Raw genomic sequence first — 18,036 nt, forward strand, 5'->3', positions numbered from 1 at the left:
TGCTGTAGGGTAATGCGATTCTCAGTGATGGTATCTAATCCCTAACTGTGAGGGGTTGCATGCTTAATTCCTTTATGGGTCAAGAGGCACAGATACTATAATAAAAATAACAAAAAATGATCTATTAAAGAGCCTGCTGAGTTTGCTCCTCAAACTCACAGGCTTGTCCTAACATTTTTGTCTCCCTGCGTTAAAGGCTGACGTCTATTAACTGGCAAGGCTGGGGAACCTCACAACGGCGTCCCTTTTTGCTGCAACGTATTTGAGCCTGTAACCAGCTAAATAAACGATCATCCACAATCGGCCCTTATTTTTCACAATAAAATCACGAAACCGATCCTATATGCGAGTCTTGCCAAGAATGGTGGTTATTCCGTAGATGGTCAGTTTTCGCTGGAGGTAGTTAGCGGATCTTCAATTTTAACCCTTACCTTACCCATGCGCTCTGGCGTGAGAGGGATCTTTTATTTTCCTTCCATTCCAAAAGCAATTCCCGCCCAATCCACATTCGGCACCACAAACCAGGGGTTCAAGTTCAAGTTCAGGACATACCCTTCACCATTTTCTTTACAGTACTGATGAGCACGACGATCAATCGATATTGAGATTCACGAGAGTTAGGCAATCGAAGAAACGAGCGAAAAAGCGGCGCTGAGCGCCTATAGGCGTATCGCAAGCGAAACACCTAACCTCATCCCTCAAACCCCCTCGTGGATTCACTACGACGCTGCAATCCGCGTGCGGCTCTGGGAAAACGCCAGCTGTTGGCTACTTCGACTGCCGATCATCCCACACCCCTCGCCCTCCTTAACGCACGGCTACCACGAAAAGAGACAAACACAGTTACCTACTCCGTCGTCTATCTGTCCCCCAGGGCTAGATCGTCAAAACATGCCTCCCAAAACACCGAATAACACGGGCACGCCCATCTTCTCGACTTCCATCTTCTCCTCCAACGCCGCTTCTCGTCCAACCACGCGCGACGGCCACACCGTTGATCCTTTGAATACGAACATCCCCAACATCCTCTCCAAAGACCGCAAAGCGTCGTTCTCGCGAAAAGCGTCGCTGTCAAGTAGACGCGGGAGTTCGTTCGGGAACGGACCTAACGCTTTTGTCACGGATGCTACGGCGCCTCCTGCGCTGCCGGATTACGCTCTTTCTGCTGCTGCGAAGGTAGCGCCTAGACCAGACGGTGTGGATAGTTCGGCGCCCGTGGAAGCTCAGATGTTGAGTCGGAGTGCGACGGGGTCGACGACCCTTTATGGGGGGATCGTGCCGAATACGCCGATGGGGATAATGCCGAATGGGGCGGTTGGGACATCGGGAATGTGGCAGCAGAATGAAGCGGGTATCATGCATCATCATGTTACGGAGCTTGCGAATAAGCGCATCGCGACGTTGGAGTATTTGCGGAAAGCGTATGTCGCAATCTGGCGCAGAGTCTTGGGTGTTAGCTAACAGTGAAATAGGCATGAAGGACGGATTTATTGGTTCAAGACATACCTCTTCGAGAAGACAGACCTTAGTCGTATGCCCTCCCTCGACGCTCGAAAACTTGGTCGCAAAGCAACAAACCATCTCCTTCTCGGCCTCTCCCTTCCGACAATCATCGACCTCTACTCCTCCACATCGATCGAATTCCTCCGAAGTTTAAACTCTCTCCTCTCCGAATTCGACTCGTTCCAGCAACTCCACGGCGAATCATCCACCGCTGCATCGCTTACCCGCGCGCGTCTCCCAAGCATGTTCCGTCGCCCAGGCGGTAAATCTCGCCGTTCAACATCAGCAGCTGATATGCACCCCATGGTCGACGAAATGGCTTCCCTGCCTGCTGCAGGTGGCCCAGCGCCATCTGTGATGAACTTTGCAGCTTCGGAAACAGATCTTCTTCCCGGCGAGGAGTATACTTTTCTTCTTACGCCATCGCTACCATTTGATCCGGATTACTTTGAGACGTTCGCGACACTGTGCGATGTGTTGATCGATTGCTACACGAGATTTCTGGCGTTGGTACCTTCACCTAGAGAGTGTTCTGCACCTGTCGCTGAACTCTTCACGAAAGCGGATTCGCGCGTGCGCAAGATAATCGTGCAAGGCATAGTACGCGATTTCGAGGAGCAGAGCCGAAGTCATGTCAAGACGGAGGTGGCTAATATTGGAAAGGTGGTTCTGGGAGGATTAATGTGAAATGGACTTTGATGCAAGGAGTTGGCTGGGAGTGCAGTATCCTCATCGGATGCATGCTGGAGTTTGGTTCGTTCTTGATACGTATAATGGCACGAAGATATGAAGCGTGGGATATCGTCATCTATTCAACAGAGTTTTTGGGTTCCCTACAGCGGGTTCTGTACATGATAATACAAGGTCTATGCTACAGTGTTGTACACTTCTATTTCTTGCTGTTGAGCTTCTCTTTGGCTTCTTCTTCAGCCATGAGAAGTTCAATGTCCTTGTTGACAAGCCAATCTTTTGCGCCATCCATGATTCGATCTAGCTTTTCACCACCTTCAAGCACATTTGGTAAGTCGTGCACGTCAACGCCTGCGCGATGGTCGGTACATCGGTCTTGGTTATAGTTGTATGTGCGGATCTTATCACCTCGTGTGATCTGCGTCTTGGAGAGTACGCTGTTTCTCAGCTTTGAAGCTTCTTCTTCACGAGCTTCTCGTCGCTGATCAGCAATTCGCGAACGAAGCAATTTCCATGCTTCTTCACGATTTCGCTGCTGCGAACGATGATCCTGCATCGATACAGTCGTACCAGTCGGCAAATGCGTCATTCGAATAGCAGACTCCGTCTTATTAACGTGTTGTCCTCCTGCACCTCTAGCTCGCATCGTTTCGATCTTGACTTCTTGGGGATTAACGTAGAAGTCACTCTCTGGATCGTCAAAGTCGATGTTGCTTGCGCCGTTCTCGGGGAACGAGGGAAGAACCCAGACTGCTACGGCGCTGGTGTGTACGCGGCCTTTGGTCTCGGTGCTGGGAATGCGTTGGACGCGATGCATGCCTGCTTCGCTGCGGAAGATGTCGAAGGCGCCTTGGTCGTGGACTTCGAGAATGGCTTCTTGGAGGGGGTTTTCGCCGGCCGATGAGGAGGAATCACCTGCGGTATCGGCGAATTCGTATTTTACTACTGTATGGCGATAACCGCGTCGCATACACAGCGCTTTGTACATCTTGAATAAAGTATCCATAAAGTACCGTCCTTCAAGACCACCAGGCCCAGGACGGAATTCCAGCATGCATGGAAAATCTGCGAAAGGATGGCGGGGCGTTAAACTGGCGGAGAGTCTGCGGGCGAGGGATTCGAGTTTTCCTGTTTCGGAGCTGAGTTCATCGCGGGCGATGGCAGCGAGATCGGCATCTTGATCGGGGTCGTCGATCATGGAAGTTAATTCGGCGACGGAGGCTTGAGAGATCTGCCATGCTTTCAGCGCTCCAGCTACACGGGATAATTCGCCGACGCGCTTGGCTATGGTGGAATCGAAGGAGTTGTTGAGGGTTTTTTGCAGGTCGTCGTGTTCGGTTGTGAGGGATTGGGCGCGTTGAAGGAGGGCGGGTGCGAGGAGTGGTGAGGCATCTGTGATGGTTAGCGGGAGCACTGTAGGAGATTGAAGGAGGGCGGACCATTGGTTGCGAAGCGCACGAATTGGCGCATGTGAGAGCGTGTTAATGCTCTTGTGCAGGTTCGGCATATCCATGGTGTTGGGGACATGCTGAGGAAGAAGAGGGGTGGTGATGTTGGTTTCTGGAGGAATTTGGTGGTGGTGAAATTTTAGAAGCAATCATTGGATGCCGGGATCTAGCGGGCATACAATTGTGCGGAGTGCAACACAACACCTCATTTCAATATTGGTTCAATTCGATGTCTATATTAAATGATAATATCTATGGTGTTCTAAATCATTACTTTTGTCTAGCCTCAGCTCTTTTCGCAGCATACAACAACGCCATTCCCAAAATCATACTTGACCCTCCCCAAATCTGCGCCGCCAAATAACTCCCGCCCGTAGCTTGCATCAACTTCCCAGCCAAAGGCGACCCCGTCAACGCGGCAAAACTAATAATCGAGAATATCATTCCAATTCTTGTTCCAGCTTTACTTAAATCAGGTGTTAGACTTGCACAGCATGACGGGAAGAGACTCTGTATCGCTGCGCCGAAGTAGCCAAATATGCTGACCCAGATAAACATTCCGGTTAGAGAGGAGACCTGCGACCAGAGGTAGAGACAGAGTGAGGCGGAGAAGATTGTAGGGATGAAAACGGGGATGGCGCCGAAGAGACGGTCGGCGAGAAAGGCGGATATCATGCGGCCTGGGATACCGACGGCGTTGATTACGATGAGGATGAGGAATGAGTCTGAGGCTGAGCCGGAGAGTTTGTCGGTTGTGTATTGACGAGCCTGGACATCATTAGTACCCGTCATAGAGGTCAGTTGAGTGAAGACTCACATAGTTGTAGGAGATCCAAGTCGGCCACAAGGTGAAAAACATAGCCGCCGCAAAGAGGACATATGCTGGCTCCTTGAACGCAGCCCATTCAACAAGCGGCCCAGCCTTTCTCGCCTTGAGTCGCGTCTTCGCAATGATCATGATAATCATCGACGACACAGCAACTACCAATCCCATAACCCTCACCGTCCATCGGAACCCAATCTTGGGAAGAAGTTGCTGCGCAATCAACGGAAACACAATCCCTCCCGTGCCAGCACCACACGCACCAGCTGATATAGCAATAGTCTTCTTGCTAGTAAAATACGTCGACATATTCGCTATAGTCGGTGCGAAAATTATGCCGTTCCCCAAACCTTGGCAGATTCCTTGCGCGAGAAGGACTTGCCAGTATGATGATGCGATACTCGTCATGAAGATGGCTAATATTTGGAGGAACAGGCCTACTGCTAGGGCAGTGCGGTAATACCCTGCGTCGAAAGCTCGACCGGAGAATGTACCGATGAAGAAAATGAGACAGACTTCTAAGCTTCCGATCCATGAGATTGTTGAGGGCGGGAGGGAGAATTGGGATTCGTAGTAGGGTTGGAATATACCGAAGCTAATGAGATATCCCCACGAGTTGAAAGCGACGAGATGGCCTGTTACGACTTGGAGCCAGGCTTGCAATCCACCATCTGGAGGTTCACCGGGATCATCTGTTGTGCAAGCTTGGTTCTCTTCATCGCCTTGGCTTGGGGTTGAAGCAGCATCGTCTGGGGGTTTTTCATCGGTGAGGGGTTCATCGGTGAGGGGTTCATCGCGGAGCGTGGGACAGACGCTATCTGAAGCGTCAACGGCCATTTTGTCGCAATAATGAAGAGCTGATCATAGTGAGCAGTGATGAAGGATATGATGGAGTTTATGTATTGGTGATGCTGGGGTCGGGGTTGAGGCGGGAATGTTTGCGGCCCGCGGGGTTCATCCTCCGATGGAGCAGATCTTCCCGGCATCTGGATACTCGGCCGGACGGTTGTGGGGGAGATGATTGGAGGGGGATAGACAAATTACTATGGATGGAGGTCTTGTAAGACGTGATACGGATATGTGGTTATAAATCAAGACCATGCATTAGTTCGTCAATACATGTTCGGTTCATGTGGTGCTGTTGCTGCTGCTTGAATATAAGTATCGTATTGTGAAGCAGATTGCATGATCAGTCTCCTCCATTGGACCGGGGCTCAGGAAGCAATCCCAATCAATTTGTATACCGTTGTCATAAGTAGAGTATGTGAGATTCATCAGTGGCATGAATCAGTTTCAATTGCGCCATAATAGCACTGGAAACAATTGCTCTCGTGCCAGTTAGTTCAATGATGGCACTGCATTTTGAGGTGTGTGAATATTTAAGTCGACCACAGCGTTACCAGCCAATGCCACCCAAAACTCCCCCATCTCAGCCCTACAAGTTACACATGCAACTGATTCAGGCGTGATCGGCGTAGCTTGCCGCGGTATGGCTTAGAAATGACACATTTCTCAATCTCAAACAGTGGATTTTGGTGGTTATGTCGGTAATATCGGCAACGTAGGAAATGCCGGGAGTTAAGGAAATAACGGGACAATGGAGGATCCATCGAGAGTCAAGAAGCAGTCAATGAGTCGATATAAGAACAAAATATCTATTCACATCGAAAGTGACTCAAATGTTATCTGGTAATCATCGAGGCACTCGAGTGGCGGGTAGAGAGCGTAATGTATTGACGATGTGCTATTGAGCTTCCAACAAGTCTAATATCGACACTCGATGATTGCTATTCTAAGTAAAAGTAAAAAACCCAATCCAGTCTATAGTACTTCTCTAAAACAAATCCTTGTACCAAAAATAAAATAAAAAAGAGCCGAAGCTCAAGTGTGCATTTACTGTTGCTTCTTCTTGTTCTTGTTCTTGGGCATGCGAACAAGCCAGTACAGGAACAGAGCGCCTGCAATGTTGACGACAATGTACACCATTCCGATACCAAAGTCTCTCCATCGGTGCTCGTAGCTGGCGCTGAGGGCCTTGAGGAACGTGTTGGTGTCTTTGATGGGGCAGAATTGGCACTCGGATGTCGCGTCGGGGTTGAAGACGTAGCCACCAGCTTTGTCGGCGAAGTTCTGGAGATATTCCCCGCATGTTGTGCCGTTGAGTGGCTGCATGGTTGTGTACTCGTTGGACGCGCAGGTAACATGTGTGTTGGCTATACCAGTCGATAAAATCGCCGAGACGAGATACGTAAACGGCGATACTCGGTACATCCAGATCCAGAAGCCAGGCATGTTATCGGGCGAGGCCAAGACACCACAGAAGAAAAGGCACATCATGAAGATAACGTTGGCAAGGTTACCACCTGCCTCAGCAGTATCGGTGATGGCGATACACATGTGAGCAAAGGTACAAGTGAAGACGAGGAACTGCCAGAAGAGAAGCCACATGAGGGCACCGCGCTCGGCGGTCTGGCCGGCTGCTTCGGCGTTCTTCTGGAAGCCGACCGGGTAGTAGATGCAGACGAACATGAAGACGGACATGAGACTGTTCCAGGGGATCTCGGCGAAGACTTGGGAGAGCATGAAGACCTTCCAGCTGTATGTCTTGGAGGGGCGTTCACGGACTTCGTAGAGGGAGCGTTGGGTGACGAAGTGAGGCATCTAGGGAAGTTAGTGAGTGTTGGGGATGGTGGGAGTGTAGGAAGACTTACCTGCATCTGGACGAGTTGACCAAAGACTGTGAGGACCTGGAAGATGGCAAACATCTGGTTCTGCAAGCCCTGAATTGACAGAGGAGCGTTGAGGAAGACGAGACCGATGAAGAGGCCCACTTGGATACACAGAGCAGCCTTGGAGTAGATGTATGAAGGAGTGCGCCAGTACTGCTGGAAGACTCGGAGACTAGCAATGCGAAGCTGCTCCCAGAAAGGCGCAGCGAATTCCCGGTACGACTCAGAGTTGGTATCGTGAGGTTCATTGTGAGCACTACCCTCAACCTTGAGACGCTGAAGCTCAGTCTGAACCTCCTGATACTCAGGGCTCTGTCGCCAAGTCTGATGCCAGTCGATCTCAGTATGTGAGCCAGGTGCCGCGCCAATGACCTCAAGCATCCACTCAGCAGGGTTGTCGCCCTTGGGACAAGGATCAGAACCGTTCCTGACGAAGTAATTGGTTAGGGCTTCAGAGTTCTCGCCGATGTCGCCAAAGTAGATGGTGCGTCCGCCCTTGGCGAGGAAGAGAAGACGGTCAAAGCGCTGGAAAAGCATCGCGGACGGTTGGTGGATGGTACACAGGATAGACTGGCCTGCCTTGGAGAGCTTCTCGAGAAGATCGAGAATGGCCCAGGATGTCTGCGAGTCAAGACCGGAAGTAGGTTCGTCGACGAAGAGGAGCAGGGGAGGCTTCGCGGCGAGTTCAACGCCGATGGTGAGGCGCTTGCGCTGTTCTACGTTGAGACCCTCGCCGAGGACGCCGACGACTGCGTCGGCGTACTCTTGCATGTCTAGCAGCTTGATGACTTCGTCGACGTAGGCGATCTTTTCGGCGCGGGGGGTAGAGGCGGGCTGGCGGAGAAGGGCGGAGAAAGTAAGAGCTTCACGAACGGTGCTGGTCTCGAGATGAAGATCTTGCTGCTGCACGTAGCCGGTTTTTCGCTGGAAGGATGAGTCGCGGATTTTGCCATCGACAAGCATTTCACCTGTGATGACGCCCATTGAGATTCGATCAGCGAGACAGTCGAGGAGAGTAGTCTTTCCGGCACCCGAGACACCCATGAGAGCAGTTAGAGTTCCTGGCTTGACCCATCCGTCAACGTTGTCGAGAATACGTCGAGGTTCGCCCTTGATCTTGATGTCGTAGCACACATTATTCCAGTGGAAGACGCTAGTAGACCCTTGAATGTTGGCAACCTCGTTGTTGAACTTCTCAGCGGTGGGAACGGGGCCGGAAACAGCGGATTCGGGATCGGCTTTGCCTTTGGTGGAAGCGGGCAGGTGGCCGTGACGGAAGACGAGGACTTCACCCTTTGACTTCTTGGCGGAGATGTACTCGGTAGCGACGATGTAGACGACGTGGTTGAAGATGGTCATGGCGATGAGAATACCCACGTTGCGCCACTTGTGAGCGTGGTAGTACTTGTACTGAAGGTTGAGGTAGCGATCGCCATTGATAAAGCTCTCGCCTGGAATGCTGCCGACCGTGGAACAAGCTCGGTTAAGACCGCGGACGTCTTCGTAGCCGGAGATAGAGTTGCTGGGGATGAAGGCGGTGCAGGTGAAATTGCGACCGGAGAATTCGTTGACCATGAGGGATTCGAAGGCGTAGGCTACTGGATCGAGGTAATTGATCCATCGACACCAGCCGAGCATGTAGTCTGTTGGGATGACGAAGCCGGCGAAGATGACGAGGGCGAGGATCAGGAGCGAAGCGGGAACCATGGCCTGTGAGAGTGTACGAGAGAGTGAAGCACTGAGATGTTAGCGGTGGTGCGCAGTAAGCGTGAGTGATGAGACTTACATAGATCGGAAAATACCAGACATGGCGAGGACCATGATGAACGAAACAAGGAGGTAGAAAAAGAATGCTCCCGCATCCCTGTTAAGATTCGTCATGAAATAAAGAGTGACATTGAACAGAATACTATTACTGATCTTATACGGCATATCAACCAAGATCGAAGCAAACGCCTCAGCAGAAGCATGGTAGAAAGCGTACCGCGAATGTTTCTCAACAATAGGTCGTTGGGAATACTGCGTCAAGATCTCAAGGGCAGAAGCGAAGGCATTCATCAACACGGCAAGGAAGAGAACAGCACCGCGCTTGAAGAAGTCATTCGTCGTGGGCTTCATGTTGTAGAACAGTGACGAGGCGATGAGCGCGGTACAGGTGTTTGCTATGAGGGAGAAGATGGTAACGCCTGGTGAGCCCTTGAGACGCTTCCAGCCGCGCCAGAGGCATAGATCGACTTGTTGCATGTAGGAAAGCGTGAAGGGGGACTTGAGACGTTGACCTTTAGCCTGTGCGGACTTCTTGTTCTCGCGGAAAGCTTCGGCGCTGGAACCGTTGAGCGGGTAGAGACTCTTGTAGGTCTCGATCTCAGCGCGGACGATCTGGTACTCGCGGGACTCTTTCCAGCGGGCGGCGAACTCATCGGGGGTGCGGGGGACCTTGTTCTCGAAGCCTGGACGGATGACGCGCTCGGCTGGTGCGGTCATAGAGGTGAGGAAGTCGGGCGTTGTTTGACGATCGGGACATTCGAAGCCGAGATTGATGAAGTATTGCCTCGCTTCATCTGCGGGGCCGAAGAAGATCTGGCGTCCTTCGTAGAGAACAAGTGCTTTATCGAAGAGATCGTATGCAGACTGGGGAGCTTGATAGATCGAGACAGCACACGTCTGACCGAAGAGTTCAGATTGTAAGCGCAGGGTTTTGCAGAACTCAATCGCGTTGGCCGAATCTAGACCACGGGTTGAGTTATCCCAGCATTGAAAGGGTGCGTTTGAGAGTGTAGCCTCTGCGATTGTCACACGCTTTCGTTCACCGCCTGAAACACCGCGGATGTAGTTATCGCCAACTTGCGTGTTGATGGTATGGCTGATACCGTACATCGCCATAACGACATCGCGCATGTGGTCGCTGTACTGGTTGTGGTTGATGCTGGGCGGTAGGTTCTGAGGACATCTTGCGCGCGCGGCGAAGGTGAGTGTGTCGCCGACTGAAAGCATGGGGAAGTGAACGTCGACCTCAGCGGTGTAAATAGTTTCACCCTTGTGATGCTTGTGCATCTCGTGAGCTGGAACACCGTTGTAGTTGAAGTATGTGCTGTCGTCGATGTAAATGCCGTTTGTCTCGCCGGACACTGACTTGAGGAATGTAGAGCATCCTGAACCAGGGGGGCCGAGAACAACGAGCATCTCTCCAGCGTTGACGACACCGTCGAAACCACGAAGGATGTCGATGCGGCGCTTACCAGCTGTAGGAGAAAAGACATTGCGAACCATGCCTGGGAGACTGAGCCAGATGTTACCAACGTCCTTTTGGTAATCTGTCTCAGCGCCGTATCCAAAGACGTTCATGTCCTGGAAGCAAATACCGCTCTGTCGGAAGCCAGAGCCATTCTCGCGCATTGACTTTGACATGGCTTTTGCCCAGGCTCGGGCGTTGAAGTTCTCGCTGTGCGGGTTAAGGGGTGAGTCGGCATCGCCTGCGTTGAAGAGATCTGCGTGGCTGCCTTGGAAGTGCGCTGATGTGTTGGTGTATTGACGGGCTAGGTCGCGGACGATGGAGTGTCGACGGACCATCTCCTCGCTCTGATCCTGCTCGATCTCATCATCGCTGGAGCTTGTCTTGTCGTCCTTGGGAGCAGGGGGTTTCTCGTTCGGAGTGGTGTCCATGTCGACGATGGTGTCGTGGCTGCTGTGCTCTGAGCGTGCCTCACCTGGAAGATGAGAAGCAGCCATACTAGCAAGACGAAAAGTCTAGCCGTATAAGCTTAAATCTGTACCTTGTCAGCTCTTGTAAACTCTGAGCATGGGACGGTTACATACAGTTTCTGGTTCGAATTAGGAGAATTATTAAAGTTTGTATAAAGGAAGGGATACAACAAAGATAAAACGTAGTATAGAATAAAAAAGGTGATACCATAATGAGACTGTAGGTTCCTCGCAGGGTCTTAATACCATTGTGACGGGGGTGCTTTCGTGCCCGTTGCACCGAAGGGTGTTGTGGATCCGAGTTGTTGATACACGGATCCCGTCGACTCTCCGACCCCGATACCCACTCGGGTCGTGGCAAGAGTCCGCTTCTACGAGTGCACCAGAATCGGGCGGGTCAAGCGTATGCAGCAAATACCCCAGTTCGTCCGCCTCGGACAGAATTTCGTTCCTAGACCGAGATACAAACCATTTTTGGGAATACCTTCATCTTTCTCTGCATTTCGATTCGAGACGGCTAGTGCTTATCAGATATACAATGGCACCTGAACAACAACGACCACCGAGAATTCTAGCTTGTGTGCTGTGTCAACAGCGCAAGAAGAAATGTGACCGAAAAAGTCCATGTTCTTTTTGCATCAAGGTAAGCTTACACGACACTTTTATAAGTCGGGAACTAATGACAGTAGGCGAAAATAGAATGTATTCCGAGTACACCTGCTCCTAAGCGTACTCGTCGCAAACCTACTAAGGAGTTACTTGCGCGACTGGAGAGATGTGAAGAGCTGTTGAAGAGATGTACTTGTGTGCAGAAGAGTTTGATGTACGATGCGCTGGCTACGGGGACAGGGAGCGAGTCGAGCAGTCCTGCTGATAGCAATTCGAGCCCGCCGCCTGAGAGTGAGAAGACGTCGAGTTCTGATGGGAGGTATCAGGCTGTGTATGGTTGACTGTTTGATGCGTTTGGCGTTTGGCGTTTGGGGGATTGGGTTATTGGGGAGTTCATGGCTTCATGGACGGTATACTATTGGAATGGTATAAGTGAACTGGAGGACGGCGTTCAGGAAAACATCTCATTGTTAGTATATAGCTGGGGCCACAAGCATTAATATCCATCCCTTTTGTCTTTAGATTGAGGCCTTATAGCAAAAGGATATGGTAAAATACGGTAGCTCTCATTCGACTCACTAAGAAAAGAGAGTTACACCAGACATGTCGTTGTAAAAAAGCTGGGGGATCAAGAGTCTTCGGTAAATTTCGAGCTCCACTTCCATTGACAACTGGAGCCTCTAAGCCAGGGATAGCTTAGCCCACATCACAGGGCTGGCGCTCCAATTGGTCAACCATTTGTTGATGCAACTCCCTGCCGGGCCCATCGAACAACCCGTCTTGCCCCTAACCGATATGAAAACATGACACGACTTTACATCGCATTAATCCTACGAAGTAATTCCATCTATTTCGAGAATCTGCATAGAAGACTCCTTAATGTCATTAAAAACCCAGTAGCTTGGTTCCGCCCACTCTAATTGTGATCTCGCAGCTTAAATCAAGATCACTGTTTTGCCCCACATCAAGTTATCGGAGTCCGTCTCGGGCCCGTTTCTCCACTTTTCCCGGGTCCGATTGGATTCTTACGGGTGAGGAAAGATTAATAAAGCTGGTTTTGCAAAACGTGGCAATGCTATGATTTAATCGCGCTCAGGGGAAGATTCGTCATAGGAGAATTTGAAAGATACCTTTATTTGCGAAGCTGCCAATCGTGGCCATGATGTGGTACACCGTTACGGACGAATACGAGTTGGAATTGTTGACTCGATCGCTCCACTTAGATTACGCACAGCTTGATTACACAATCTTTTGAAATGCCGCAGAGGCTTTTTGTGGTGTATGTTTGAGGGAGATCGAGGCCGTGGTTCGGTGTTGAGTTCGTGCATGTTCAAGGGGAAGAGACCAGAAGCCTCGGTACTGCCGAGGTATCTAAGCTTAAGCACCATTTCTGTGTTGGTTTCATCCTCAAGTATTACAGAAGTATGTTTCACTCTACTAGTTCTCACTTGTTATATACTTAGGCTGAGGGAAGCGGTTATATTCAAGTAACCAGGGCAAAAAGTTGAGATATACAACCTCACGCCGCGTTGAACTTGCAAAATTCAGTGATCTATAGCTCTCTGTTTTTGAGTGCTGTTACCCTAATTAAGTCTCTGGCATCAGCTCTGAAGAGGTAGGCGAATCTCAGCTCATCTGAAGGTGACTCGCACGGGACAGCTTCATCTGCTTCTCGATACATAAAGCCCAGCCTAAATATCTAATACCGCAGATCAACTCTCTCCAATGGGAGTCCATCGACCATTCTCTACATCTTCTTGAATGCGCTTAGCGACTTCAGGAGAGGCTTCGGAGAAATGATTAATGTCATCCAACCATTTCCCCTCCTCTTTTGTACTAACTCGGCCAAAAGCTGCATTTCGATAAGGATAGCGACCAAATCGCGCAATAATAGGCCAGTGAGCGTCTAGAATCATGCACCACCAGTACGTCCAGGCTTCCATACTAATAGAGTTATCATCGTCTCTTGGCGGGCTTTTTACAACCTCTCTTATAAATAAAAGTTCATCTTTCAGCGTCTTGCCTCTTGTCTCCCGGTGCGGATCTTGTGTTCCCGTGTATTCTTCGACACCTTGACGTAAATCGTTTGACAACTCTAATCCGATGTCTTGACTCCCTAGATCTTCGGCATGCAGAAAAGGAGCAGCCCACATGACTTGCGTTGAAACCCAATAACTGAAGCTAGTGACGCCTACATCGTCTTTCCATCTCTGCCATGTATGCGGACGTAGATGATGCGGTAGTGCATACCATTGTCCGGCGAGACGTCTTGCCAAAGGTCCAAAGTACGCAACTTGCCAACGGGCTTCGATTCCAGTTAGAAGGATTCTAGATGCTTGGTCAAGAAGCAGTTGGAGTCCAAAGCATTGTTGCGGGAATTCGGGGGAGGACGGTTTGGGGAGAAAAGACATAAGGTCGAGTTCTTCAGGGGAAGGGAGTATTCCATTGTCACTGAGGTGACTGAGAGCTATGAGGGCATCTCTTGCTTTGCTTTCTTGGCATACTTTCTTGAAGTTTGCGCTGAAGGCGTCTGACTGGGCAATGGAGAAGTCAAGATCTTCGGTTTTGGAATAAGGGAGATAGGCATCCGTGATCTGCATTAGCAGATCGGGAGTGATTAGTGACTTCAAAGAGATATGGCTTTCCATCTTGCAATGACGGTGTCTGGAAGATATGTTTGGGATAGCTTTGAGTGAGATAAGACTGATATGAGATGTGGAAGAGGGGGCTTATGGTTTGTGCTACAAAAGGAAGGTCACACTCGAAGTCAGCAATTAACAGCATATCCTATTGGCTTTAGGATACAGAAGGACTACGATTATCATCTCTACAACGAGAGCCTACTTCCAACATCAAATGAAAATATCAGTCGTTTGGCAAAGGGAAAGACAAAAAAGAGATGCCTCGCTATTGCTCGCAATCGTTTTATAGGAACAGCCCGATGCGGGGGTCGAACCCGCAACCTTGAGATCGCGTACTCGTAAGAGTCTCACGCTCTACCGATTGAGCTAACCGGGCGTGGCTCTGATTGGTTGGAAGCCGCTGCTAGAATTTAGACACAAGATCATGGCAATCCAGAGTCGTGCTGTAACTCGGGCGGCGGGGAAGTGTACTTGTGTACCTGGATAGCTGTTGCAAATTCATTTAATTATATCGGCTTTGCAGGAGTTCCCCGGGTGTACTTGAAATGATGGTTATAGGTTTAGGGAGGCCACCTCCAGCAAACAACGGCGTGGAACGGGAAGATCGCTGCAACATAATCAACGAAAGCCAAAGGGTTCAAGTTACAGGTTTCAGATTTTCTGTGTCTCTCAAGCCCCAATCGAATTCTATATCAGTAAGTCTCGTTACAATGTTGCCTGCTTAATCAACTGTTCACTGAGAAACATCACGTTACCAAAATGGATGTCAAATTAACAGAGTTTACCCTGTAGCAGCCCTGGGCGTCTCGAGGCTCGAATGAATACCACCGCCTTCACACCTTCGACCCATGCTCCCACTGAAGAATTCAAACTTACTTCACTACAGACCAGTCACTACCATCGATTGGTTGAGCAAGCGAATGGGTTTTGCGATCCGTAATGCACGCCTCAAGCCACCATTTTAAAGTGCGGTATGATTCCGTTCAATCCCCGACAAGAACGTTTTAGCGTCAATCTTGTCGCATTCCCGAGCGAGATCTCCGTAATGAGCCTCATTTGACATGTAACATAACCTTATCTCAAACCTAAGGCCCGGATCTACTCACTTACCTTAGCTGAGGTGGCGTCGAGTGCCTGATCTGCTGCCCGGGTTAAGCTGGTACTGGTCTCTGCTGTTGATACCTCTGAGAGCAGTTGGTCCCTTCAACGTTGAATCAACGCGCCACCGAGGAGATTTACTCACAAACGTCCTAGGTCTTGAAGTCCAGGCCTTTCTACTCAACTGAAAATGCTTTTCTATGCCCTTGAGGAACCCTTTGATCGTGAGAAGTTTTCTCTGTTCCTGGACTTGCAGGCTGAGCTTAAACAAGATCTGTGATATGTGATTCCACGAGATGTGAAGCCAAGAGAGTTCCTATTGGCAGTAGCCCAGATCAGATTACAGGGACGGGGAATAAGGTTTAGATGAAAAATCAGAAAGTGTACGGCGCAGTGTAAATCTGACAGGGGAATTTCAACAAGAGCCAGGTACTTGGAGTCCAAGCCTCAAAGCTTCAGTGTCAGAGAGAATGACATTGTCCTCGATAAGTCTTTGTATGAAATCGTTCATTGAACTAAATAATTGTTATACCAACGATTGCAAAAAAGTCTCATATAAGCTGATCCTGCTCTTGTTCCATAGCAACTAGGCTTGGCATATACCATTTGGGCCAGAAGAAGCTCATCTGCCAAGACTGAGACAAAAGCTCGACGCTGATCCGGGCAACTCGGACGCGAGATGTGATTGCCAAGAATGTATAATACGGATGAGACCTAGTATAGGCCTAGAGTCTTAACTGAGTATAGGATGATATAGATTATGGATCGGGAGAGGAGCATTTAGTCCGCTCCCCGTGTTGTTTCCATGCGCAGAAAGACGTTGGTCACGTCCAAGAGATTCGGGAGCAGCCGAGAATCCCGGGGTGATGGATGCTCTGTCATGCAGCAGAAATCAGTTTGCAGACCTGATACATAAGATGTCTTAAGGAGAGGGCAATATTTAGCACATCATGGTAATATACTCCGAATATGGAATCTTGTGTAACACAAACTCATCAGATCTGAAGAGCCATTGGTTATTTCCGGTCATTTATCACAATCTTCAACGTCACAGTCTCGATTCCTATTGAGATCAGCCACAGATCGACTAGACGGACGCGGCCAAATCTCTCCGCGACTAGCCAAACAAAAACGTCCGTTGGCGCGGCGGTGGAGCTTTGACTCCCCTTTGTGTAACCTCATCTTAAAGTCACAGTCAGACAAGACAGGCTGGAATGTGCTGGTTAATAAAGTTATGCATTCTGGCGGCCGCCAGACTTCAGCTGCCCTTTGATTTGGTTTATTAAGCAGGGTAAGCAAGGGCCATAATGTGTTTAGGGCTTTGGGCTAGTAGTTGACATGTTAGATAAGCTTCTGCCAAAATCGTAGCTTGGTGGACTAGGATCTGGCTTCCGTGGTGGAGTATTGTTAATGTAACGTTAGAAGTCCGTAAGCTGTGTGAGACATTATATCCACCTGCCAGCATCTGAATCAATCTCAAGTCTCGACTTTCATTGATCGGATCTAGGTGGCATTCTTATAATGACTTGTTCCGTAGATGAAATAAACGATATATTATATTTGGTTTGATGATGTACGGATACACAGAGACAACTTGCTATATCCGTCCATTCCATTGCCACTTACATAAGATCTGCACATCTGCATAAGCTTCAACGTTGGTGGAAGTGCTGAACGGGACCTTGCATACACGCCCAGGCACAAAGGCACAAATTCCATTTCATAAACACTTACACAATTCTGACTGGCTGCGTTGCTTTCACTCCACAGAAACAATGGCAGTTGGTCATCTTTTCAAGAACAGCATTCCAAGCATAACACCCTGAACCAACAGGGTCTTGAACCGGAGTATCTCTTACACAATGCATCTGCAGGAACGTGCTTGCCAGGATGGAAAACGGCATCGATCCGCTGCGGGTGTGGCAGCCCTGGCATGAAGGCTTCCGCCTCAGCAACCCAAATTCGGCCTGACAATGTCTTTATACGCACGAGTTCTGCATCATGATTACACCTCAATGCACAGTCTCTGTCTGTTCTGTATGCGGATATGGGTGACTGATCAGCAGTTTTATAATCCTCTGGTAGCTCTCACCCGCGATCCTTTCGCGCGTGTTGCTTCAACATAGATAACTTGCGTGTATACGATTCTTATCTCTCATTTTCTTTAATGCATGATTAATAAACCGCTTACAATGCGGCCTTTGTACCAGGTGCTCAAGCACCTACTCTTCGCCAGCCTAACGCGTGCCCAGTTTGGAGTTCAGAATGATAGGTCAGTTCTCGGTATTAACAATGAATTTTCAGGTGTTTGTTACACATATGTTTCGGTTTATCCAGTCCTTGCCGATCCCGATTATATCACCATCACAAAGCCCTACAGAGGCTCAGTGACAACGCAGTATACTGTTCCACCGCAGGGCGATGAGCCTGGTATTGTTATTGTTGAACAGCCGGGTGGTGCATCGGCGCCGGAGAATGTAGTCATTCCTGCGACGGATGATAGGTCTTATGTTATTATCATTAGACCCCATTCAGGACCGAATCCGATTTCTGCGCCGATTACACAGGTTGTTCCGCCGAGGAGTGGACAGCCGGGACAGATTATTATTGAGACGCCGGAGACGCAGGTTGGTGATGCGACGCCGGGGGTGTTGCAGCCTCTTACGCTTGAGCCGAAGGAGATGACTGGTTATGTAACAGTTCTTCAACCATTGACCGGAACATTGGCGTCGCTGCAACTAATTACCATCTCACCAACTGGGACGAACCGTGGATCGGTCATCATTAATGTC

The 18,036-nt window shown here is 49.6% G+C and overlaps 5 protein-coding genes and 1 non-coding gene across 6 annotated transcripts; 2 read left to right on the plus strand and 4 right to left on the minus strand.

Moving 5' to 3' along the window:
* The first annotated feature begins 424 nt into the window (after positions 1-424).
* BKA55DRAFT_639538 (uncharacterized protein) lies at positions 425-2,324 on the plus strand. Its single transcript, XM_046197110.1, has 2 exons — positions 425-1,421; positions 1,473-2,324. Exons 1-2 carry the CDS (start codon positions 892-894, stop codon positions 2,188-2,190), a joined length of 1,248 nt encoding a protein of 415 aa, XP_046052204.1. The 5' UTR covers positions 425-891; the 3' UTR covers positions 2,191-2,324.
* A 68-nt stretch (positions 2,325-2,392) lies between these two features.
* BKA55DRAFT_592221 (uncharacterized protein) lies at positions 2,393-5,301 on the minus strand (the record flags this gene model as incomplete). The annotated part of the gene is made up of 3 exons (XM_046195358.1): positions 2,393-3,606; positions 3,974-4,409; positions 4,459-5,301. The coding sequence occupies 3 exons, from the start codon at positions 5,299-5,301 to the stop codon at positions 2,393-2,395; spliced, it is 2,493 nt and encodes an 830-aa protein (XP_046052205.1).
* Positions 5,302-6,357: 1,056 nt separating this feature from the next.
* Positions 6,358-10,856, minus strand: BKA55DRAFT_592223 (ABC-2 type transporter-domain-containing protein; the record flags this gene model as incomplete). The annotated part of the gene is made up of 3 exons (XM_046195359.1): positions 6,358-7,125; positions 7,176-8,931; positions 8,980-10,856. 3 exons carry the CDS (start codon positions 10,854-10,856, stop codon positions 6,358-6,360), a joined length of 4,401 nt encoding a protein of 1,466 aa, XP_046052206.1.
* A 577-nt stretch (positions 10,857-11,433) lies between these two features.
* Positions 11,434-11,845, plus strand: BKA55DRAFT_687797 (uncharacterized protein; the record flags this gene model as incomplete). Its single annotated transcript, XM_046199120.1, has 2 exons — positions 11,434-11,538; positions 11,585-11,845. 2 exons carry the CDS (start codon positions 11,434-11,436, stop codon positions 11,843-11,845), a joined length of 366 nt encoding a protein of 121 aa, XP_046052207.1.
* A 1,102-nt stretch (positions 11,846-12,947) lies between these two features.
* On the minus strand, positions 12,948-14,280 carry BKA55DRAFT_562643 (uncharacterized protein). Its single transcript, XM_046192312.1, has one exon. The coding sequence runs from the start codon at positions 14,150-14,152 to the stop codon at positions 13,217-13,219; it is 936 nt and encodes a 311-aa protein (XP_046052208.1). The 5' UTR covers positions 14,153-14,280; the 3' UTR covers positions 12,948-13,216.
* A 159-nt stretch (positions 14,281-14,439) lies between these two features.
* On the minus strand, positions 14,440-14,522 carry BKA55DRAFT_t119. Its single transcript has one exon. It is a non-coding gene; the product is annotated as a tRNA-Lys (tRNA).
* Positions 14,523-18,036: the final 3,514 nt, after the last annotated feature.

The sequence above is a fragment of the Fusarium redolens genome, assembly GCF_020744475.1.
Source record: "Fusarium redolens strain MPI-CAGE-AT-0023 chromosome Unknown BKA55scaffold_5, whole genome shotgun sequence".
Taxonomy (NCBI): Eukaryota; Fungi; Ascomycota; class Sordariomycetes; order Hypocreales; family Nectriaceae; genus Fusarium; species Fusarium redolens.

Coding starts and splice junctions, on each gene's coding strand:
- BKA55DRAFT_639538 (XM_046197110.1), top strand. CDS start 892: ATGCCTCCCAAAACACCGAATAACACGGGCACGCCCATCTTCTCGACT. Junction 1,422..1,472: donor TTGGAGTATTTGCGGAAAGC/GTATGTCGCAAT, acceptor ACAGTGAAATAG/GCATGAAGGACGGATTTATT.
- BKA55DRAFT_562643 (XM_046192312.1), bottom strand. CDS start 14,152: ATGGAAAGCCATATCTCTTTGAAGTCACTAATCACTCCCGATCTGCTA.